This window comes from Phoxinus phoxinus (assembly GCF_949152265.1).
Source record: "Phoxinus phoxinus genome assembly, chromosome: 5".
Lineage (NCBI taxonomy): Eukaryota > Metazoa > Chordata > Actinopteri > Cypriniformes > Leuciscidae > Phoxinus > Phoxinus phoxinus.
Window position 1 is genome coordinate 42,158,977 of NC_136880.1, and position 25,650 is coordinate 42,184,626.

The following is a 25,650-nucleotide window of genomic DNA, read 5'->3' on the forward strand; positions in this document are numbered from 1 at the left end:
GACTGCTCCTATTCTTGCAAGAATAAATACTTTATTTTATAATTTGACTCTGAGTGTCTCTTACGCAGTGATGTTTGTTTGATGAGTTTTTGCCACAACACAGGCATGCGCCAGTACAGGAAAATAACAATTTTTTTTTTAAAAATCTGTCATTATTGAGCGTCACGCGAAGAGCGCCGAGGGTTAAAGCAGCAGCTTTACCGTATTAAACATGAAAAACTTTGTCAGCGTCTCTTTCACTTTCAGTGCTTCACATCGCCACCTAGCCGCCTGGAGTGCACACTATATGCACTATATGTCACCATATGCACGCAGATTTCCCCCCCATAACGCTTGTCTAAACGCAGAATAAAAAGTGAAAACGCAACAGACCCGGATGGGAGTGAGGTTTAGGGGGGTGAGTGTAACGGAGGCCAGCTAGTAGTCGCTGTGCGAGTAAACCTCACTCCTCTGATCTCAGTAGGCAGTCTTTAGCCTCCTTGTTAGAACGCCTGAATGAAGTTAATGAGGGCTGAAAGCAGAGGAGGAGAGGTGAAACTGACTGAAAAACCTACAATTTGTCTAAACGAAGACACTTTGAAGAAGGTAGGTAGGTTAACTTTATTGTCCCCAATGGGAAATTCTGCTTGGGCACAGTGCAGAGTTGCTTCATTACAAACATCACAAAAAACATTGACAGAACCTGATAAGCATCGACATATTGTACTTCACAAAAAAAAAAAAAAAAAAAATTAAACAGAAGAAAAAAGGACATTGTTGACAACACATTTCCATGGATTAAAGTGCAAGTGCTAAAGTGCTAGTGTGGTTGTTGTGGTAAATGTTGCCTAACCAAAAAAGGATACATACTAAAATATCGTACTGCACCATGTTTAGGGTTAAAAAAGAAAGATATTATGTTGTGTATTTATGTATACGTGTATGTAATGTTTATGTATGCTATATATGATATGTACAAGTACTATAAACGGAATCTTCATTTTTAAAGCCTAATTTAAGTCCAAGCAACCACTGCGTTTTCTGTTAGTGGATGTAAGTTTCGCTCACAGCACAATACATCATATTGTGTCAAAGATGCAAGAATTCTCCTGTGGCTTACATGATATTCCTAAACTCCTGCATCATCTCGAGAACATGTTGACATGATTCCTCATTATGGAGTGAGAGATGATAGTCAGCATGTTTAATAAGCGCGTGCGACAATACCGCGCAGAGTCACTGTTTTCCATATTAAATTCAGAGGAAGGTTTCAATTGGAGCTGTAATATAATACTGTTGAATCTTTGGTAGAGATTCTACCAAAGCGTAGATGTGATGCTATATTTCATTAGCTGTAAAGACAGACTGCGGGTCAGCTGTATCTCAGAGCCCAGGGGTGATTCACGCTGAGCCAAAAATACCTTATGACAGCAGCAGTTCCGTAGCACATTTACAGTGCTGGACCCGGAGGACTTCACACACACACACACACACACACACACACGCGCGCGCGCTCACACACACATACACTCACATGTGCGCGCGCACACACACACACACATACACTCACACGCGCGCGCGCGCACAGACACACACACACACACACACACACACACACACAAACGCACGCACTCACGGATGCACACACACACACAATACCTCAATTATTGCTTACAAATCAAATCAGACAGGCAGAGATTCCCCAGATAACTGTGTTCTTGGAACTTTCGCAAGGTTCTCTCAAAGTTATGAACAAACGTTCCTTCTTCCTGTAACATTAATATAATTTTTGTTCATGGTTATCCGTGGTCTTTAATAACATTCTAAAAATGTTAGCTATTTATACATCAGGTTTCACTTTTTTCAAACGTTACTTGTTTCAAAACTGGATGTTATGAACGTCATGAGAATGTTCAGAAATAACATTTCCATAACTGAACATGATCAAAATGATCTTAGAACAGTTTTATTTAGCTGGGCCATCACTGCACAGGAACATCCAGAGAATTATCATATTATCATGAAAACACCTTTTAAAGGCTTTTCCCAAATCACGGAAGTGACCTCGACGTCCGGGTTAGCGGTAGCATAAGCCATCAGGCAAGTGTTGTTTAAATAAACTCCTGATACTTACAAACTTTACAATGCCTCGTTTTTTGAGTACAGAACCTATTTGTACTACTGTATTAGTTTGGTGCCATTCCAGACATTATTAGTGCGGTAATTTATCTGCACTAAACCATTCGGCTGATATCTCTAAATAAACTCTAACTTACTCCAAACCGTCCCTTTAAGTGAGTCTGTGTGATTCAGAGCCTAAAGGCATTACTTTTTACTTTTTATAATTGTCGAATTGTCAGAAACTGAAGTGAGAGAATCTGATGCAAACCTCCAGTTTTTCAGCACAAGAACGGCTGGTTTTGCTGCTGCTGCATGTTGTATTTTTAGTGATCTATTGGGAGGGAAGATGCAATAAAAATGACAGCTGACATGTGCAAGTGCTCACGCTGCAGATGTACGATTACTGTACACTTAACCGGAAAATACATTAAATTATAGTGCTCCTTTATTGGCATTGAAGAACCTTTAAAATCCACTAAACAAAGGGTCATTTAAAGTGTGTGTGTGTGTGTGTGTGTTGAGGTTTACTGACATGAATGTTCTGTAATGTTAATGTGCGGATCCTCTGAACATCATGTATTGTTTACCTTCACATCACTGTCTGTCGGTCTTATAATCTTTAATTGAGTCTTTGAATAGAGTTTGACTTCTGAGACTGCGACAAAAATCGATCCGGTGATAATGAGCAGTACTTATGTTGTTCTGTCACATTATTAAACACTGAATTAATTTTAATGAATTATGGATATGAGAGCTATATAATTACACAAACATGTAAATATTATTTTTAGTGCTGTGCAACGATTAATCGCGACGTTTGTGTTTACATAATATATGTGTGTGTACTGTGTATAATTATTTTGCATATATAAATACACACATGCATGCATATATTTAAAAACATATATATTTATATATATATATAAAATATTTATATATAATATAAATCTAAATACAGTAGCCTATATATATATAGCCTACATGCAAATATTTCTTAAATATATTCATGCACCTGTGTATTTATACATTTATATAAAATAATTATACACAGTGCACACACATATTATGTAAACACAAACTTTTATTTTGAATCGAGATGAAGTGTGATTATTCCAGTAGTTGATAGATGTGTTGTGTAAACTAAGGTTAGTAATTGTTCTCTATGGGGGCTGTGCAGTGATATCACATACACAATAACTGGTGAACGGCTACTGTAAAAAAGTATTGTAAATTTATCGGTAAACTACTGTAAATTCTACGATATAAACCTGTAAGTAAGTAAGTAAGTAAGGTGAAAACTGTAATAGACTGGATCTAATGGGACATTTTCATAAAATATGCAACTGTTTAATGTACAGTTTTTGGCATACTGTAGGTAGGCTACTACATTTGATCAGAAACTTGCCTACAAGGGGTTTACTCTGGCCTGAACATATGACAACATATTAAAGAGACTTACCTTTCAAGTCTAGATGGGGTAATTTAAAAGAAAGAGAGAGAAAGGAGAGTTTTCAGGAGTGTGTGACAGTCCATCCCGTGACCCTGGATCACAAAACCAGTCACATGACGCACGGGTATATCTGTGGCGATAGCCAACAATACATTGAATGGGTCAAAATTATCCATTTTTCTTTTATGCCAAAAATCATTATGATATTAAGTAAAGATTATGTTCCATGAAGATATTTAGTAAATTTCCTACCGTAAATATATAAAACATGTATTTTTGTGAGTGAATGCAGCACAATCGTGAACATAAATGCACAACTTTAAAGGAGATTTTCTCAATGTTTAGATTTTTTTGCTCCTTAGATTCCAGATTTTCAATAGTTGTGTCTCGACCAAACATTATCATATCATAACAAACCATACATCAATGGAAAGCTTATTAATTCAGCTTTCATGTGATGTATACATCTCAATTTAATAAAAATTGACCCATGTGACTGGTTTTGTGGTCCAGGGTCACATTTTTTAAAACTAAACTGCACAAAAAAAAAATAACTCGTTCAGAAATTGAAATGCTATAGGCCTTCAGATGAGTAAAAAAAATTGCACACATGAGTATATGCATACGACCCCCTCTAGTGTCTGTCAGGAGGAACACAGATGTGAACTGTAGAAGAAGAGCAATACATGGTCCTGCCAACTATACCTGTGCTGAAGAGAAGGAGAGGATCTGACCGCAAGGAGTATTTACTGGAAGAAACACAATAAACACATAACCAGGAACAGAAACACGTGCAAACAACAAGTGAAAAACAACAAGAGAAACTCAAGGGCTATAAATACACAAGCAAGACACAAACAATCATGAAAAACTACAAAATGACTACAAAGATGGCGGACAGAACAGGAAACAGGAAGTATAATAAAAGTCCATGGACAAATAAGGAGAACATATAACAATGCATTGCTGGAAAGATGTTGAGAATATTTAGGGCCCAAGCCTTGAAAAGGCGAAGGCCCTATTGTTTTCCTTCGGATTATTCTTCTTTATTATTTATTATTATTTATTATTATTATTATTATTATATTACTACCTTTTGGGCACTTTTGGGGGCCTTAACGTGCTCAAAAACTCTTGAAACTTTGCACAAATGTCAGAACCCGCGGCCATTAGAGCTGGACTGAAGCTGGTACCCGGGCGTGGCAGGGGGGCTCGACAGCGCCCCCTGGAACGCGGTCCGAAAACTTGGTCCATAAATCAAACACGCTTGCGTGGAATAATATGAAACTCGGTACACTTATAGATCTCATCGGTTCATATATCCTTCGTGCTCTGACTTTTTACCCCAGCCCAACAGGAAGTCGGCTATTTGGCGTAGTTTAAAAAACACATGCAATGGAATTTAAAATACTCCTCCTAGACGATTTAACCAATCACCACGAAACTCGGTGTGCATGAAGTCAAGACATGGAGGATGAAAAATTGCCAGGGGATTTTTGATATCTCGAACGGTTTGGCCGTGGCGAGGAAACGAATTTATGGCGAATATTGGAAACAGGAAGTGTGTTATAACATCCTCATACATTAACTGATCTTGATGAAACTTCAGCAGTGTGTTCGCTGTAAGAGGCCGATCATATGGATGTGACTATTGTGAGTCAAAGTTATAGCGCCACCAACTGGCAGCAGGAAGTGTGTCACTTTCAAAATGCTTTGAATTCACCCTCTTATTTTTACCCGATTTGCTTCAAACTTTATGTGTATAATGTAAACACACGGCAGATGTAGACCTGTGAAAGAATTATTGATATCTTAAATACTGTTGCCATGGCAACGCTTTAAACTTTTATATTCTTTTTGGGTGCATTTGAGGCTCTTAACATGCTTCAAATTGCATGAAACTCAACATGCATATCAGATTTATTAGGTACTAGGCATGTGTGAAGTTTCAGAAACGGGCGCGGTGGAGGGCTCAGTAGCGCCACCTTTAGTCAAAAATGGGGTATTAGTTTTACCTACAGTAACAAAAATCGGTATTTATATTTATCTCCCCGAGCCGGACAACTTTCTAATTTACAGTCATTAGCTCCGACCAACAGGAAGTCAGATATTTTGGTTTGAATGTGATTTGATGGGAATTTTGCCAGTCTCTCTCAGTGTCTGTGTGTGTGAGAGAGGAGGGGGGCTTTATTTTAACCCTTTCTCTGCTGTGTGGGACTTCTCGGGCACTTTTGGGGCCCTTAACGTGCTCGAAAACTCTTGAAACTTTGCACACAGGTCAGAACCTGCGGCCATCAGGGCTGGGCTGAAGCTGGTACCCGGGCGTGGCAGGGGAGCTCAACAGCGCCCCCTTGAACGTGGTCCGAAAAACTTGGTCCATATATCAAACACGTTTGCATGTAATAATATGAAACTCGGTACACATATAGATTTAATCGGGCCGAACAACTTTCGTGCTCTAAGTTTTACACCAGTCCAACAGGAAGTCGGCTATTATGGGCTGTATGAAAATGCATGCCCCTGGAATTTGATATACTCCTCCAAGAAAAATTATCCTATCGCCACCAAACTCGGTCAGCATGACGTCAAGACATTGAGGACGCTAAATTGCGGACGGATTTTTGATATCTCGAACGGTTTGGCCGTGGCGAGGAAACGAAGTTATGGCGAGAAAAGAAAAACACAATGTGTTATAACGTCTTCATACATTAATTGATCTGGATGAAACTTCAGCAGTGTGTTTGTTGTAAGAGGGCGATCACATGGATGTGACTATTGTGAGTCAAAGTTATAGCGCCACCAACTGGCAGCAGGAAGTGTGTTACTTTCAAGATACTTTTGACTAAAGTGGGTGGGTTATTTTTACCTACAGTCACAAAACTCGGTCTGTATATTGTGCTTATCGATCCGGACAACTTTCTCATTTACAGTCATAAGCTCCGACCAACAGGAAGTCAGATATTTTGGTTTGAATGTGGTTTTGTCTCTCTCTGACAGAGTTCCCCCTGCCATTCTCTGTGTGTGTGTGTGTGTGTGTGTGTGTGTGTGTGTGTGTGCGTGTGTGGGGGGGGAGGGAGGGAGGGAGGGCACACACACAGACAGCCCCCCCCCCCCTTTTCTGTGTGTGTTTGGAGGGGAGCAGAAAGACTCACACTGATGCAAGCTCTAAAGCAGACTTCTTCTCGACAGTCAAAGCGGGGTTACGTTATTGCCCGTCGTGCACAGGAACCCGAAAGGCAACGGGGGTGGCGGCTTTTTATATATATATATATATATATATATATATATATATATATATATATATATATATAAATATAAATAAATATAGCTGCAAGCAGCGATGGAGGGCCCAAGCCGGTGGCAGCGCCAGCCCGGTGCCTTTAGTGTAACTAAAGGCACCAGGGTGGCGGTGCCACCGGCTTGGGCCCGTAATCGCTGCTTGCAGCTATATTTATTTATATTTATATATATATATATATTTTAATGTTAATTTCTCTTATCCTATAAGTATATATGTGATCTTAGGTTACTAAGGTTATTAAGGATCAAAGGATGCTGTTTTTATTATAAATTCTATTTTCTTTTTATGCAAATTCCATAATCACAAATGCAAATTCACAAATGGTAAGTTTCTTTTTTACAGTGCTAGAGGAGGAGCTTAAAATATGCATAAAATGTAAAAAATCTGAAAACAGTAAAGCAATTATGCTGTTCGTTTAATACTTTCATATAAAAAGGACTGTTTATTTGTGCTTATTCAACAAAGTATGGTTATGTACCCTCTTTTCTTTATTTACATTTTTTAAAGAAGCACGTGAAATGTCCTTCTGATGTATTATGGGATATGTTCTTGTATATGCTTATTTGTTAATAATAAAGGACAAAACAAGGAAGACTTTTACACACAAGTAATTAATAATAATCTGCTGTCAAGAAGAAATAACTGTGATCTGATTTGCATTATGGGATATACAAAAATGTAACTTTTAATCATAAAATATGATGGCGCAATTATAGTTTATAGTAAATATGACACTCATTTTCTCTTTCATTCTCTGAGAGAGAAACTCTTTTGGTCGCAGTTTTGCATTGAGTCATGTGACGGAATCTAAATCCAGCCTTCATTTGCATGTTACCATGGTAAGTGATGTGACTCACCTCGTTAACAATCTCTCAACCATCCCTGAATCTTCACACTCGAGCTCTTATTAAGACCAAAATAAACATGTTAAAACCCATGACAAAGCAATAAACGAATAAACAAGGTTCAGGTTCATTTCAATTTCATGGTCCACTTTTCATCAGTTTCATATTTCACTAATATAAAATAAAATATATTTTTAAAAAAATGTGGTACATTTTTGAAAAAAAAAAATGTAAGCAATATAAAAACAACTTGACAGCACATTCTGAAGCTGAACATTAGCACCATGTTTATTAAATTAATATCCTCACTATTTAAAGAAAATTGTCGCTTCAACTTTAAAAACTCTAAATGCTGGGTTGTTTCAATCCATGTTTGGGTCAAATATGGACAAACAATGACAACCATTGGTTTAAATTAAAGGTTTAAATGGTTTAAAGTCCCCCTGTAGTCAGTCATTTTATCCCTTAAAACTCATCTTTGATCACCAAAATGACATATTTAAAGTTTTTTTCCTTTAAAAAAAATAATTCATGCCTTAAAATATCTTGAATGTCACTCTAAAAAATGCTGGGTTGTTTCAACCCAATTTTGGGTAAAATATGGACAAACCCAGCCATTGGGTTACATTTTTACATTACATTTTTAACCCAACATTTGGGTTTGTCCATATTTGACCCAAAATTGGGTTAAAACATCCCAGCATTTTTTAGAGTGTAACTCGACACCCTTGCCTCATTTAGTATGTGCGGTTCTATGAATATGCAAATGAGCCCCGCCTCCACTCACTCACTCAGCTCAGAGATCCACTGGTTGACGATCACACGTTGATCTGATTGGTTACACAGTTCTATGAATATGCAAATGAGCCCCGCCTCCACTCACTCACTCACTCACTCAGAGATCCACTGGTTGACGATCACACGTTGATCTGATTGGTTACAAGGTAGTGTGTGATGTCAGAAACACCAGCGATTTCAAACCGTGTTTTTGAGACTGTCTTTGGTTCACTGCTAGCCTGGGAAAACCCAGACCCTCTCAGTTGTAACTGAGTTAGGGTCTGGCAAAGCTCCATAGACAATTCATTTCCACAGGGGCGTCACCAACGGACGTCGGATAGATCTAAAACCAATCAGAGCGATGAATGACATGACGTATGCAGAGCGACGGAGAAACATCTCGAGACTCTCAGCAATTCTCTGTTTGTGTTAACGAAAATGACTATTTTAAATCGCTTGAAACAGACGCGATAGCTGATTCGAACGAGTGATGTTGTGGTGTTCCACGGCGGCATCCATGTCTGTAATGTACAAAATCTGCGTCACCGTCTCTGCTCTGTCGTCATCGTGTAAAACGTTTCTGATTGGTGCCGCGATTTCGGCGGATTGGAAATGGGTTTCAATGGGCTCTTTGCCAGACCCACTTGCAGAGCAAATCTAAATTTGCCGGAAGTGGTCTGGGTTTTCCCAGGCTAGTTCACTGCAGTTTTAAGCAGAAAATACTCAGCAATGCTGTCCACTTATGAATTTACACATGATTTGTCTTAAAGCAGATTAAAAACTCCACATATACATATAAACAATTTGATTTTCACCACAGGGGGGACTTTAATTTTAACCCACGGTTGTGTTTGTCCATATTTGACCCAAACATGGGTTGAGAAATAACCCAGCATAAGTGACCAGGGTGCATTACAATTTTTAGTTAATTGAAACTAAAACTTTAAGTTAATACAAAACCTCTTAGTATTAACTCAAATGTTTAGTTTAATCAGTTTTGCAGAGCTGTCGCTCAAATGATGCACGACGCTTGCAACGTTAAAGTCAGGTTTGATTCTCAGGGAATGCACAAAATGTATACCATCACTTTCCATAAATGCATGCATAATTGTGTTATTAGAAACATTCAGCTAAACTGCTTTGGATTAGTTCATGCATTGCAGTTTTCCAGCTCTAGGAAAATGTCAAAAACCAAATTCCAAACATCCAGATCTCTAACCATGTTAATAGATAACACATTTGTCCTCTAGTGCTATAGGAAGCTTATTCAGCAGTCACATCTCACTTCCTGTCTGCCACAGGAAACACTGGGGTCACGAAAGGTCAACTCACATATTTCCTCCTGGCCGCTGATTCCTCCAACGCTTGAGATTCCCGATTCATTCGTTAGAAAGACTTCCTGGCATTAGGTTTGTACCGATATGTGTCTTATATGCATGCATATGAAAATGCGATTTCCACCACATCTCAAATTATGCGTTAGAGCGTTCAGTGATGGACATTACATTTTAGGAATTGACATACAATAAAAATGTTATGAATAGTAAAATTCATTTGTAGAGCTCTCATAATTGTTAGTAAAAAAAATATTAGAGAGCTCTATAATCATAATTGATACTATAAAGAATTGAACCAGAGAGCTCTCTAATTGTATTTGTTACAATAAATAAATTTACATAAACCCCGCCCCCTGAACACGATTTGTAGATTATCAAGACAGAATATGCTAATCAATGACTAGAAGATAACTACACATACATAACTTCATCAACTAACCGTTCAGAAATGTCCTGTTCTTCTACATGTTGTCACTTCTTCTCGAGTCTCTCCATCATTGTCTGACTCCGGTTTGAACATAAAAGGCTAAAAGTTTGTGAAATGTTCAGTGCATGTGTGTGTGTGTGAGGTAAAAAAACACGAGCTCTTGAAGCTCCGCCCCCTGTGCCGGGAGCAGCAGCTCATTTGCATTTAAAGGGACAGACACAAAACTGTGTTTTTACTCACCCTCAAAAAGTGACAAATTTAACATGATATATAAAAATATCTGTGGGGTATTTTGAGCTAAAACTTCACACACACACTCTGGGGACATCAGAATGTATTTACATCTTGTGAAAGGGGTATTATACCACCTCTTTAAATTACGAGTAACACAGTGAACATGTGAAGCCATCGGTTTGCCACACAGCACACATGTATGAAGGCCCTGATATAATGCAGTGTTTATAGCGCCCTCTGCCGGACAGATGATCATGATCTGCGGGACTCCTCCTCTAATGCAGCCCGAGCAGATCACTCTTCCTGCGGTGTGTGTGTGTGTGTGACAGGACAGCAGCACTGGCGCAGTGTGTGTGTCTTTAGTATTCATCTGCTTATTTCTTCTTGCATTGAGTTATTAATACAGCATTATCTGCTTTACCTCGGACTATACACGGAGCGGGCGTCTCTAAAATGGCCAACAGAGATGATGAATACGATTTCTTGTTCAAAGGTAAATTCTGCATTCCCTCATACAGAGCAGAGGAGTAATCATTCATAATCCACCCATTGTTTCAGACTTATAGATCTGACAGGCATTTGAAAGTCTGTTGTGTCAGGAAAGCGGTTTTGCGATGTGAAATCATGCCATATTTAACTGGCTTTGACATAGAAAACGCCCGCAGAGGCATCAATACACATCCATCGATCAGTAAAACATCTGTTTGTGATGGCCTGGATGCTTTCACATGATATATGGGCCTGAACGATGGGAAATTGCATTAAAAATATGCCAAATGAGGCTTAAATTATATGTTTTGAAGGGATTTAAGACAAAATACGCTCAATTTTGGCTGTTTTGTTTTGCACTGCTTTCTATGATAGTGTATTGTATGATAATAATTAGGTCACATCATGATATTCTCTCCTCCTGTTGGTTTGTTACATTGTAACCGATGTTACTATGTTTCTTTGATTGTATCATCACGTGACCGCCCGATCAAAGTCTGACGCGGCAAAACTGTTACATTCAATTTTTTTCACGAGATCAGCATTAAATGTGGAACAAAGTTCGTCTTGACTTCCTAGCAGGACAACATAAGAAAATCAGCCAGCCCTCATGACATCTCACTCACTCTCTCATCCTGAGCTGAAGGGAATCAATGCAAACTCATTCTCAGATTTAAAGGAACAGCTCACCTGCACATTAAACTGTGCTGTCGTTTACTCACCTGTGGAACAACACCACAGATGTTTTAGAGAAGCATCGGACTGGGTCTTGAGGAATGGGCCTTCAGAACAAGAACGTTTTCAAAGAGAGAGAGAGAGAGAGATCTGAAAAAGTTCAAAATGAATTTTGTCACACTTGCATGATGAGTAAGGCTATGTTTACACGGAAACGATCTGAAGAGAAAACGCAAAAGTGGCGTTGCATTATCACTTTTTATTCTGTGTTTAGACGAGCGTTATTGGGGGGAAATCTGCGTGCATATGGTGACGCAAAAGTGTGTGAGATTGGATGTAGTGTGCACTCCAGGCGGCTAGGTGGCGATGTGAAGCATTGAAAGTGAAAGAGACGCTGACACAGTTTGTCATGTTTAATACGGTAAAGCTGCTGCTGTAACCCTCGGCGCTCCTCGCGTGTCACTCAGATTTTTTTATTTTTTTTGTCAATGAAATTAATGCTATATTTTAGTTTGATAATGTTTCGTTCTTTTCCTGTACTGGCGCATGCCTGTGGCGTAAACATGTACGCGACGCCTTCACTGTCTAGCAGACTTTTGCGTTTTTACCGTTTTTACCCTTTAGACGGGAACGCGACGGTGGAGCGTTTTTAAGATTTCCACTCTGGAGGGTGGTTTCACTTTTTTGCGTTTTTAAGCCCCAAAAACGCCGTCGCCGTGTAAACGAAAGGCACATCCCATAAAATATTTTTACGTTTTCACCCGCGAGCGTTCTCGTGTAAACAGGGCCTAAAATTATATATGCATTCCAGAGGTGGACAAAGTACACAACTTCCTTACTTGAGTGAGGAAAGTACAGATACTACTGGTCAAATATTACTTAGTTACAAGACCGATTTTTACTCAAGTAAGGCTATGTTTACACGGCAACGATCTGAAGAGAAAACGCAGAAGTGGCGTTGCGTTATCACTTTTTATTCTGCGTTTAGACGAGCGTTATGGGGGGAAATCTGCGTGCATATGGTGATGCAAAAGTGTGTGAGATTGGATGTAGTGTGCACTCCAGGCGGCTAGGTGGCGATGTGAAGCACTGAAAGTGAAAGAGACGCTGACACAGTTTGTCATGTTTAATACGGTAAAGCTGCTGCTTTAACCCTCGGCGCTCCTCGCGTGTCGCTCAAAAATTACAGATTTTTTATTTTTTTTGTCAATGAAATAAATGCTATATTTTAGTTTGATAATGTTTTGTTATTGTCCTGTGCTGGCGCATGCCTGTGACGTAAACACGTACACGACGCCTTCACTGTCTAGCAGACTTTTGCGTTTTTACCGTTTTTACCCTTTAGACGGGAACGGGACGGTGGAGCGTTTTTAAGATTTCCACTCTGGAGGGTGGTTTCACTTTTTTGCGTTTTTAAGCCCCAAAAACGCCGTCGCCGTGTAAACAAAAGGCACATCCCATAACATATTTTTACGTTTTACGTATCTAGTGGAAAATTAAAATGTTACGTTACTCGCACGCTATTGGCTGGTCAGTGCACGAACCAATGGCAGAGCGGCGTAACTGCGCGAACCAATCGGTGAGAAGCCCACCGAGAAGTCTTCATATATTGACATAGAAAACAGCTATTTTAAATTGTAATAACATTTCACAATATTACTGTATTTTTGATCAAATCAATGCAGCCTTCTGCTAAAAAAATCTTACCGACCCCAAACTTTATGTACTCTAGATCAGTGTTTCCCAACTCTGCTCATGGAGGCACACACACACACACACTACACATTTGTAAACTTTTCCTAGTCAAACATGCCGGTTTCAACTCATCAGCTCATTAATAGAGACTCCAAGACCAGACATATGTGGGTCAGATGATATGAGACATCCAGCATGTGTGGTGTGTGTGTGCCTCCAGGGAAACACTGATCTAGAGTATATAAAGTTTGGGGTCGGTACGATTTTAGGCTTAAGGCTGCATTGATTTGATCAAAAATACAGTAATATTGTGAAATATTATTACAATAAGCTGTTTTCTATGTGATTATATGTTAAAATTACATTTCCAGCATCATAACTCCAGTCTTCAGTGTCACACATGATCCTTCAGAAATCAGTATATGATGATTTGCTGCTCAAGAAACATTTATGATTATTATCATTGTTTAAAACTGCTTCATATTTTTGTGGAAAACGTGATAAATTTTTTTTTTATAGGATTCTTTGATGAATAGAACAGCATTTATTTGAAATAGAATCTTTAGTAACATTATAAATATCCGTCACTTTTGATCAATGTAATGCTTCCTTTCTGAATGAAAGTATTAAATATCTTTACTAAAAATCGTACTAAGCCCAAACTGAATGGTAGTGTGTGTTAACATTTAGTTAAGTCACGTTTATATGGCACATTTATGGTAATTCAAAGTTTTTTACACAGAAAGGAATTAAAATAAAAAGTCCATGGACAAATATGGAGAACATAACAATATATTTTTTAATATATCGTTAATTAAAAGAGATATAAAGGTGATAGGTGAAACTCGAAAAATGAGAATATGGTGCAAAAGTTCATTTATTACAGTAATTCAACTTAAAAGGTGAAGCTAATATATTATATAGACTCATTACATGCAAAGTGAGATATTTCAAGCCTTTATTTGTTATAATTTTGATGATTATGGCTTACATCTTATGACAACCTTTGGGGAATTTAGGGTTTTCATAAACTGTAAGCTCATAATCAGCAAAATTATAACTAATAAAGGCTTGAAATATCTCACTTTGCATGTAATGAGTCTATATAATATATTAGTTTCACCTTTTAAGTTGAATTACTGAAATAAATGAACTTTTGCACCATATTCTCATTTTTCGAGTTTCATCTGTAGATAAACTCATATTTGTGTGTGTGTGTGTGTGTGTGTGTGTGTGTGTGTGTGTGTGTGTGTGTGCGTCTGCTCTCAGTTGTTCTCATCGGAGATTCGGGTGTCGGGAAGAGTAACTTACTGTCGCGCTTCACACGCAACGAGTTCAACCTGGAGAGCAAGAGCACGATAGGAGTGGAGTTCGCCACCAGGAGCATTCAGGTCGACGGCAAGACGATAAAAGCGCAGATCTGGGATACGGCAGGACAGGAGCGGTACCGGGCCATCACCTCTGCGTGAGTATCAGACCACAGAAGCCTTCTCCACACACTTTCTATTGCTGTAGATACATATTTTTAAAGGGGTGGTTGATTATGATTTGACTTTTCTAACTGTAGTTAGTGTGTAATGTTGCTGTTTGATCATAAACAACATCTGCAAAGTTACAACGCTCAAAGTTCAGAGCAAAGGGAGATATTTGCTTTTAAAGAAATCGCTTTTTAAGGACTACAACAAACGGCTGGTAGAGACTACACGACATTCCTCCCATAGTGACATCACCAACCCTAAAATTTACATAATCCCCGCCCCCTGAACACGATTTATAGATTATCATGACAGAATATGCTAATCAATGACTAGAAGATAACTACACATAATCTACATAAATTCATCAACTAACCATTCAGAAATGTCCTGTTCTTCTACATGTTGTCACTTCTTCTTGAGTCTCTCCATCATTGTCTGATTCCGGTTTGAACATAAAAGGCTAAAAGTTTTTGAAATGCTCAGTGCATGTGTGTGTGTGTGTGTGTGTGAGGTAAAAGGACACGAGCTCTTGTAGCTCCGCCCCCTGTGCCGGGAGCAGCAGCTCATTTGCATTTAAAGGGACAGACACAAAACGGTGTGTTTTTGCTCATCCTCAAAAAGTGACAATTTTAACATGCAATATAAAAATATCTGTGGGGTATTTTGAGCTAAAACTTCACACACACACTCTGGGGACATCAGAGAATTATCATACATCTTGTGAAAAGGGCATTATACCATCCCTTTAAAAGTTTTAGAGGAGATGTTCCCTGTTAGCTGGGTAAATAAAACTAAAAGTAAAACTGAGCAATAGTAACAGGGATGCAACATCACTGAACTGTGTCTGCGATGTGTTTGCATTCCTGCGCAGGTATTACCGTGGAGCGGTGGGCGCGCTGCTGGTGTACGACATCGCCAAGCATCTGACGTATGAGAACGTGGAGCGCTGGCTGAAAGAGCTCCGAGATCACGCCGACAACAACATCGTCATCATGCTGGTGGGCAACAAGAGCGACCTGCGGCACCTGAGGGCCGTTCCCACCGATGAGGCCAGAGCGTTCGCAGGTACAGCGCTCTGTTCGGATCACACCGTGAGCTCTCTCCATTTCATATAGGCTTACAAACATGAGAACCACTAATCTATATGCGAAATCCCCTGAATAGTAGTGCAGATTCCCTCTTGTTAAAGGAGTCATAACCTGCAATTTTCACTTTTCCACAAGAATCAATGTATGTTATGATTGAATAATGATTATACACTGGCCGGGAAGCCGATATTTAAAAGTGAAGCGTTTGTTTACCTCAGGGTTTGTAAAATAGCCCACGTGCACGCGCACTAAAAAACGAGATTTTGATTTCTGCCCCGTCTTGACGTCAAGACGGGGCCGGATATACCATATATGGACACCGCAGCAGGAAGCCCGCCCTTCCTCTCTCCCCCTCATATTCAGTCGCGAAAGATGCAGAAAAAAAGTGCTCTGAGAAAAAGAGTTGCTCTGTGGTTGACTGCCAGAAACAACATGCAAATGTGTTTTCTATACCAAAAACGGACCAAACTATCAGGGACCAGTGGATAAAATTCATTTTTATTGACGCTGTCCCAACAACACTTTCAACTGGCTTATTGTTCAGTGTCTGCGCTAAACATTTTACGCCGGAATCATTCATTAATTTGGAGCAATATCAGGCGAAGTTGGCCTCGAAGCTCCGTTTGGAAAACGCGTCCAACCACCAGGGACTTGCCTGAAATTGAAACGGAGACTGTGTTTTTATCATAGACTGTAAAAAATAGTTTTTTATTGCTCTACTGTGTGTAACAAACAGCAGCTACTGCTAATGCGGCTATTGTATGTAACGTTAGCTTCGAGGTAAACACGGGGAATGGACTCTACGAATGCTAGCCATATCTTTCCACTTTGTTTTATAGTGTAGTTTATAATATAGTTTAAAATCTGATACATTGTTATTATGAAGTTTGACCTCAGTGATAAACAGACAAGAAAATGATACAGCTATATTTTCATCGAATTGTATATAACTATGACAACATATCATTGTACTGATGTTTTTATAGAATAGATAAGGATAGATAAATAAAACAAACAGTCAAGTAATAAGAAACATAAAGAAAAACATCACGTTACATGTCTGTAGAAGAAACATATTAAATGTCTAAAAAACCAGAACGTGAAACAAGGCAAAAACACCACATGATAGCAAACGTTGGTTGATCTCATTCAGAGACATCTTGATGTAGACGTCCTCCATCGACTCTACATCTTCCCTTTCCAGCTCAGTTTCAGAGTCTGGCTCGTGCATATACGGTTGAATCCGTAGGTCGCGGCCAGGTCGGGTTCATTCACAACTTGCGCCATGATGTCATTTTGGAATGATATGCTAAAGCGTTACCTGCGGTGTCAACCCCCCTCCTTCCTGCAACCAATCAACGCGCCCCTCATTTGCATTATTAAAATGACCGTCCACGACAGCCAAAATATCGCATCAGATCTCGCGAGACAATAATGCCTTCAGAAATAAGGGTCTGAGGAGCTCTGTGTTTATTTTTTTTCCACTTTTCTTTTTTAGAAGGGCCTGAAAGACTATAATACAGCAGTAGGTATCCAAGGTAATACTAGGTTATGACTCCTTTAAGACATTAAAGGGATAGTTCACTTTGAAATTAATTTTTGATATGTTTTATCTTACCTCAAGGGCATCCAAGATCAGATGTCGGTGTCTTTGTTTCCACAGTATTTTCAATTTTGATATTTTTAGGTCAAACCGTTGTTGTCTGACAGTCACATCATGCAGGTCTATGGGGTCCACCTCAAAGAGCATGCACAGAGAAGTCCAAATTACACATGATTTAATGACTCGTAAATGTAAGTGCACATTGATGGCCTAAGACACGAAACGAGCGGTTTGTGTGAGAAAACGAACGGTATTTATATCGTTTTTACCTCTTGTAACACAGCCACGTCCAAGTGATCTGAGGGCGCGAGCGCTTCCTTCTGTGTGACGTGTGCGCAGGCTGGTGCATAGATATATATACACTAGATGTCGCCTTGGATACGGCAGTTCATTGGAACGAATGTCTTTAATGCGACATCTAGTGTATATATATCTATGCACCAGTCTGCGCACACGTCACACAGAAGGAAGCGCTCGCGCCCTCAGATCACTTGGACGTGGCTGTGTTACAAGAGGTAAAAACTATATAAATACCAAATTTCAAAGTGAACTATCCCTTTAAGGCGAGCAGGCAAAAACATAGTTTTTTTTTTCACTGGTCAATTTTGAGATTTTGGGATATTTGTCTTCATTAGCATGTCGTCTTTCAGACTTGTGGTGAAAAAAAAGTCAGAAATACACATTTAGGTCTTTATTTTACTAACTTTGTCTATTTGCGTCTGTAGATTTCTCATAAATTCAACAAAAGTTGCCGTTATAAATCAACATCTCTGTCTGCACGCCGTCATCACACACACCGCTCTCTCTCTCCTGTACAATGCTGTCGGGTCCAAATATGGTCATTTCCTTTTTATCAGCAACCAATCGTGAAAGTTAAAGGGCTGAATGCACAATCTCATTGGCTGATGATAAATCTTTAAAGCCCGTTTTCTCAAAATGACTTTTCTCTCATTCTTCAAGTCTGAAATCTCCACTTCAGTCGCACCGATACACACCAAACCTTCCAGTCTTGTACCTAGTTATATTATGAAAACATTTACTGAGGGATTTGTAAATATATTATTCCTGACAATCAAAACCGATTATTACATTGTACACAAACAGACTGAAACATCTGTGCAAATTTTTCATTAAATCGTCACTTGGAGAGTAAGAAAATACTGCTTTTATTTAGCAAAGATGCAATAAATTGATAATAAAAGGACAATAAAGACATTCATAATGTTTCTATTGAAAAAAATGCTGTTCTTTAGAGCTTTCTGTTCATCAAAGAATCCTGAAAAATAAAATGCATCACTGTTTCAACACAAATATTAATCAGCACAAATGTTTTCAACATTGGTAAAAATCATAAATGTTTCTTGAGAAATCATCATATTATACTGATTTGTGAAGGATCATGTGACACTGAAGACTGGAGTAATGATGCTGAACATTCAGCTTTGATCACAGGAATAAATTACACGTTACTATATATTCACATAGAAAACAGATGTTTTAAGTTGTAATAATATTTTTAAATTTTGACTGTGTTTTTGATCAAATAAATGCAGCCTTGTCGAGCAGATCACATCACAACCCCACGACATGCTATTAGATTTGCACTGAAATTCATCCTGCTTGTGTTTCATGAAGGAGGACCGTTATATTCTTAAACACCTTCTGCTTTCTTCCAGAGAAAAACAACCTGTCGTTCATCGAGACGTCCGCTCTGGATTCAACTAACGTGGAGGAGGCGTTCAAGAACATTCTTACAGGTACACACACACACACACGCGCACACACACACACACACACACACACACACACACACACACACACACACACACACACACACACACACACACACACACACACACACACACACACACACACACACACACACACACACACACACATATATATATGTGACCCTGCACCACAAAACCAGTCACATGGGTCAATTTTTTGAAATTGAGATTTATATATATTATGAAATCTGAATAAATAATCTTTCCATTGATGTGTGGTTTGTTAGGATAGGACAATATTTGGTCGAGACACAACTATTGAAAATCTGGAATCTGAGGAGCAAAAAAATCTAAACATTGAGAAAATCTCCTTTAAAGTTGTGCATTTATGTTCACGATTGTGCTGCATTCACTCACAAAAATACATGTTTTATATATTTACGGTAGGAAATTTACTAAATATCTTCATGGAACATGATCTTAATATCCTCATGATTTTTGGCATAAAAGAAAAATGTATAATTTTGACCCATACAATGTATTGTTGGCTATCGCCACAGATATACCCGTGCGTCATGTGACTGGTTTTGTGGTCCAGGGTCACATATGAACAGTCGAGTGAAACGCTTCCTCACTGCAGTAATACACTCACTAACATGAACACATGGCAGCGGCAGCGTCGCGTTATGCAACTCTAAAACTGCAGCATCTGCTGATGTGACGGCCTGTCAGGAGTTATAGGATTTTACAGAGATATTTTAGATGGGAGTGTAAATATTCACACTTATAATATTTAATATGGAATCGCAATAATAATGCGATTCCATAACGCTTCTTGACTAAATTATGCAATGCATCATCAAGTTTAAGATCAATATTCACGTTCACAGACTCAAAAATTTAACATGTAATACATTGAGAACAAGGTTATTATCATTAACCACAACTAACTAAACTAACCAACTACCAAAAATATTAAAACATTTTTTTTTAATTATAATAAAGCTGAAATAAAATAAAACATAACTATTAGATGCAAAACTTTAGCAATGCTGACTAACTACTTTCAAGCATTAAATGACTAATTGTCCAAAAGTTATTAAAGTTTTAGTCTAAAAACTAGGAATATATATTTAAAAAAATAATAATAAAAAAATGGAAAAGATTAATAAAAAAAACATTAAAATGAAAATGCAAACTGAAAACAAAAATAAAAGCTAATAATTTTTTTAAAATAAAAGTATATAAATAATACCACAACAACCCATTTAGATATATTTATTAATAATAATAATAAAAATATTAAAAAGGAACAAGAGAAAAAAAAACACAAAAATTAAAATGAAAACAAAAATAAAAAGCTAGTTAAAATATGAATAAAAACTATAATAGTATATAAATAATACTAGAACACATATAGTAATATTTTAAAAAAAACTAATAAACATTAAAATGATTAAAAAAAAGCCATTAAAATGAAAACAAAAATAAAAGCTAGTTAAAATATGGAAAAATAAAACTATAATAGTAGGTCACACTTTAGTTTAGGGTCCAATTCTGACTATTAACTATTAACTGTGCTCAATACACTCCTAATTACTGCTTATTAATAGTTAGTAGTTGTTAAGTTTAGGTATTGGTTCGGATTACGAGATGTAGAATATTGTCATGCAAAATAAAGCATTAATATGTGCTTTATAAATACTAATAATCAGTCAATATCCAAGTTATATGCATGATAATAAGTAACTAGTTAATAGTGAGAATTGGACCCTACACTAAAGTGTTACCTTATATTATACTTGCATAACACACTGATTGAGAGTTATTTTCCCAAACGATCTTCCATATTTTGGATGACTGACTGTACGGATGTTTTAAAAACCATTAGCATACAGATAACCTACATTTCTCGTGTAAAACGCCTCATTATAATCTTTGCACTGGTTTCTATGGGATTGATATATGGAGATGTGTGTACTTAAGCTGTCGTTTTTAAATCATCCTTACATGTAAAATACAGATGAGAACTGCACAGTATTTGTGCAAATAATTCTGGGAAAAGCAGATTAATAGCTTATATCAAGCTATATGTGACCCTGGATCACAAAACCAGTCACATGACGCACGGGTATATCTGTGGCAATAGCAACTATACATTGTATGGGTCAAAATTATTGATTTTTCTTTTATGCCAAAAATCATTAGGATATTAAGTAAAGATCATGTTCCATGAAGATATTTAGTAAATGTCTTACCGTAAATATATAAAACATGTATTTTTGTGAGTGAGTGCAGCACAATCGTGAACATAAATGCACAACTTTAAAGCAGATTTTCTCAATGTTAAAATTTTTTTGCTCCTTAGATTCCAGATTTTCAATAGTTGTGTCTCGACCAAATATTGTCCTATCATAACAAACCATACATCAATGGAAAGATTATTTATTCAGCTTACATATGATGTATACATCTCAATTAAAAAAAATTGACCCATGTGACTGGTTTTGTGGTCCAGGGTCACATTTTACAGTGACTTTGAACTCTCACACACTCAGATTTTAGATTCACTCTTTCTCTCTCTCCGTCTCTCCTGTAGAAATTTACCGCATTGTATCACAGAAGCAAATCGCCGAGCGATCGGCCCACGACGAGTCGCCGGGGAACAACGTGGTGGACATCAGCGTCCCGCCGACCACAGACGGGCAGAAGGGCAACAAACTGCAGTGCTGCCAAAACCTGTAACCATGACAACCAGCCCCACCTGTCACTCATCTCCCACTCCCTCTACACGCCGCGCCGCTAACGTTATCGATTTTATCTGTGTAATATATATATGTATATTTTTCTTTTTGATAGCTTGTCCACTCGCATACACACACACGACTGACATGAGTAAACTTTTACAGTATCTGACTGCGCTGTGGTTTTTTTTGGCTTCAAGACTGCGTGTGAAAAGTGGTTTATCAGAAAATATTGGTCATTTTTAATTCTGTTACCATCAGGTGAATCTCAAGATTCATGTGCAGGTCATATCTCACTCCAAAATTAAAAAACATAATATTTTTCATAAAGCAACTGATTTTTGTTCTGCAGTATTTCCCTCAAATACTCAGTATAAAAAACACAATAAAGTCCAGGACTTATTTCCATTGTGTTCCTCAACACATAACATCAGGACAGTGTGTGATAATCAATGACATAACATACTGTACAAACATTTTCCTTAAATAAACAAAAATATAACCGGTAACTGGTCCCCGGTTCTAGTAACCAGTCCTTGATCCTCTTTTTAAAATAATTTATGCTTGAAATCACTTTAGTTTGCCGGTCTAACTTGTTCCACTGAACTGCCCCTATATGCAAATGTTTATTTCCCTAACACTGTCTTGAATGCATAAGGACAGAGGTCTGATGCTGCCATGAGTGTAAATATTGTGTGTGTCCTTCATCTTAGTAATAAGACACAACAAAAAAAATGGGACATAACCATATAATATTTTATGGGTCATGCTCAGTCTTGACACAATAACACGCGACTCAACAGGGAGCCATAAGCTCAACAAATTGTGACCAAGACTATGGCCCATGTTTAATTACTATTATTCATTTATTCTGTGCTGTTTGCAGACTCCCTTTAAGTCGTTTTGTTAGGCCTTCAAATCAGGAAGTGAATGCATATTCAAACTGGTTTAAAATGAAGGCGTAAGCTAAAATTATCATTGTTGACTTATCTAAAAATGTAACATTTCTGGCTATAAACTTTGTGAGCCCGCGGTGACTTTACTCAGAACCTTATTGGCCATCTTCCTGTCATCCAAGTTGTTTTCTAGGATGCAACCCAGGTATTTTACTGACGTTTTTGTACAGACCACAACATTATTCAAAATAACCTGAAATTCAGAGCATCTAGGCTATTTGTATATTTTGAGCAGAACAGGATGGCCTCTGTCTTATCAAAACGTAGTGACTGCATATTGTCAATCAGCCAGTTGTTTAACGAAGATTTAAGAACGAAGATGTGAATGTGTGTGTGTGTGTGTGTGTGTTTCCACTGCAGGAAGCCTGTGAGCGCTGATAAGAGCCTCTCTCTCGGGTCACTCGACAGGGTGTGTGTGTGTGTGTGTGTGTGTCCACTGCATCAACAGACTATAGGACAAAAAATAGCAGAGCACATGACAGCAAACAGTGCGAGAGCAGGACTAAAACCTGTTCACACACCAAACACCGTAACTATAACAAAAATATAGCTGCAAGCAGCATTTAATAGGCGGAGCAGAAGCAGAATGAGCGTAACATCATCAGACCAACTGCAAAAAAAGACATTTAGAATACAAATAGTACAATCACTTGTAATGTGACATAACTACTTTTGACCAATAGGTGGCGCTGCCATCAAACTTATGTGTGATCAGAGCCGGGTGACAAACACTGGTGTCAATATCAAATCAGCAATTTGGCATCAAATTAATTGATCTGGTAGCCTATATAAAAATGGTTATGTATCTGGCTCGAATATGAGGAGTTTGAAAAAGTAACGTTAGGCTACGGCTTTTAAAGACAATCAAAATGGCGGACAAAAGTGTTCGCCGTCTATGGCTAAATTGGTTTAACTTATGTTCTCGGCGTGACCCAATCGATTACAAGGTCAGTTTCATTATAATTTGGCACAAAGAGGCCAGTCTCGATGTTTGGTCAATCTGCTCAGTTTCTTGATGGCATAAGGTCTGAAGATTACATTTTCATGAAAATCAGACCAACTGTCTAGTAGAAGTTCGAAAAAGTAGATTTTTTTTGTGTGGGAAATTCAAAATGCTTTAATAGTTATGTTTTCGCTCATTTATTTTGTCAATATTTTGCTTTAAAAAAAGTAAATCTGAAAATTTGACATAGCTGTCATATAGCCTAATGTCAATTAAACACACACACACACACACACACACACACACACACACGCACGCACACACGCACGCACGCACACACACACACACACACACACACACACACACACACACACACACACACACACACACACACACACACACACACACACACACACACACACACACACACACACACACACACACACACACACACACACACACACACACACTTTTAACTTAGAATAGAAGCTGGAATAAAGAAAATCACCTGAGATCTGTCATGAACTCATCATGGATTTCTGGGTAATTTTTCCATGTTCATCAGCCACAGGTTTCTTCAGGTCATCACTGCACAAAAATAAACAATAGGCTACACACACACATACACACACACACACACACACACACACAAGCATGACAAATAAAATTATGACAAAAAAACCATGAAAAACAAATGACAAAAGATGTTCACATGTTTAAAACTTTCTATGTCAGGTTTCAAAATCCTGCAAAAAAAATAAAAATATAGGCTATATTAAGCAGTTATTCTAACAGTCGTATATTATGTACATAAATGTAGTTGCTGTTTTATTTACCCAAACATATGTATCCAGCATGTCATTTGATTTTCCCCAGAAGACACTAAACATGTTTTTTTGTGGCGAGAAACAGAAAATAATCAAGAGCAAAACATGACAAAACAATCTTATTTCAATGCAACATCACAGAGAGTGTACACACACACACAAACACACACACACACACACGTCTGTTTTCCATATAGGCTTTATTAGTAGTTTTTGTCTTTACATCATAACCAGCTAATGATCTGTACAAACACACACACAGGACGGTTACACACACTATCGTACACATGCACTGAATCTCATGACAGAAGAACTTGGAAATGACGCCTAAAGTACAGCAAGACTTTCCAAAAATATATACAGACACACACACACACACACACGCGCACACACACACACACACGCGCACACACACACACACACACACACACACACGGGTTATTGAGGGTAGATCATAGACTCAAACACTAGAGCTGTAGGCTATCTGACAAAACACACACATGCAGCCCCAAAAATAAAACTCTTATTACCGCAGAAACATATAATACATGATTATGCTTTAAAACATATTGTACATTATACTACAGACTCGCCCCATGACCAATGAGAACACAATGACTAAATTTGATGACGGATTTGATAGAATTGATGTTTTGCTTTTCAAATAAGGCGTTTGATTTTGTAAAATCCGAATTGAATGTTAAAGAAATGTTTTAGGTTCAGTAAAAACGCACCGAAACACAAACACACATTTACATGAATAATGGAGCGTTGCACAAAAGATCAACATTAAAATACAGTTCTGAAAGTATTGCCACAAGACTTGAAAACATTACATGTGCTGATGTGTGTTCAAAGAAATTCACTTAACCGTGTGTGTAAAGTTCCAGTACATTTTCTTATTTCATTTTAAGTTACTATAAAGTTTTTTTAATTTTTTTAATTTTTATA

The 25,650-nt window shown here is 37.9% G+C and overlaps 1 protein-coding gene across 1 annotated transcript; it reads left to right on the top strand.

Moving 5' to 3' along the window:
* Positions 1–10,710: 10,710 nt before the first annotated feature.
* Positions 10,711–22,145, top strand: rab11bb (RAB11B, member RAS oncogene family, b). Its single transcript, XM_079613575.1, has 5 exons — positions 10,711–10,964; positions 14,600–14,795; positions 15,680–15,873; positions 19,176–19,256; positions 21,829–22,145. The coding sequence occupies exons 1-5, from the start codon at positions 10,925–10,927 to the stop codon at positions 21,972–21,974; spliced, it is 657 nt and encodes a 218-aa protein (XP_079469701.1). The 5' UTR covers positions 10,711–10,924; the 3' UTR covers positions 21,975–22,145.
* Positions 22,146–25,650: the final 3,505 nt, after the last annotated feature.

Bases quoted from the DNA above. Each gene is read 5' to 3' on its own strand.
- rab11bb (XM_079613575.1), top strand. From the start codon at position 10,925: ATGGCCAACAGAGATGATGAATACGATTTCTTGTTCAAAG. The intron at 14,796-15,679 runs GTGAGTATCAGA...ATTCCTGCGCAG, and splicing joins TACCGGGCCATCACCTCTGC to GTATTACCGTGGAGCGGTGG. The intron at 19,257-21,828 runs GTACACACACAC...TCTCTCCTGTAG, and splicing joins GTTCAAGAACATTCTTACAG to AAATTTACCGCATTGTATCA.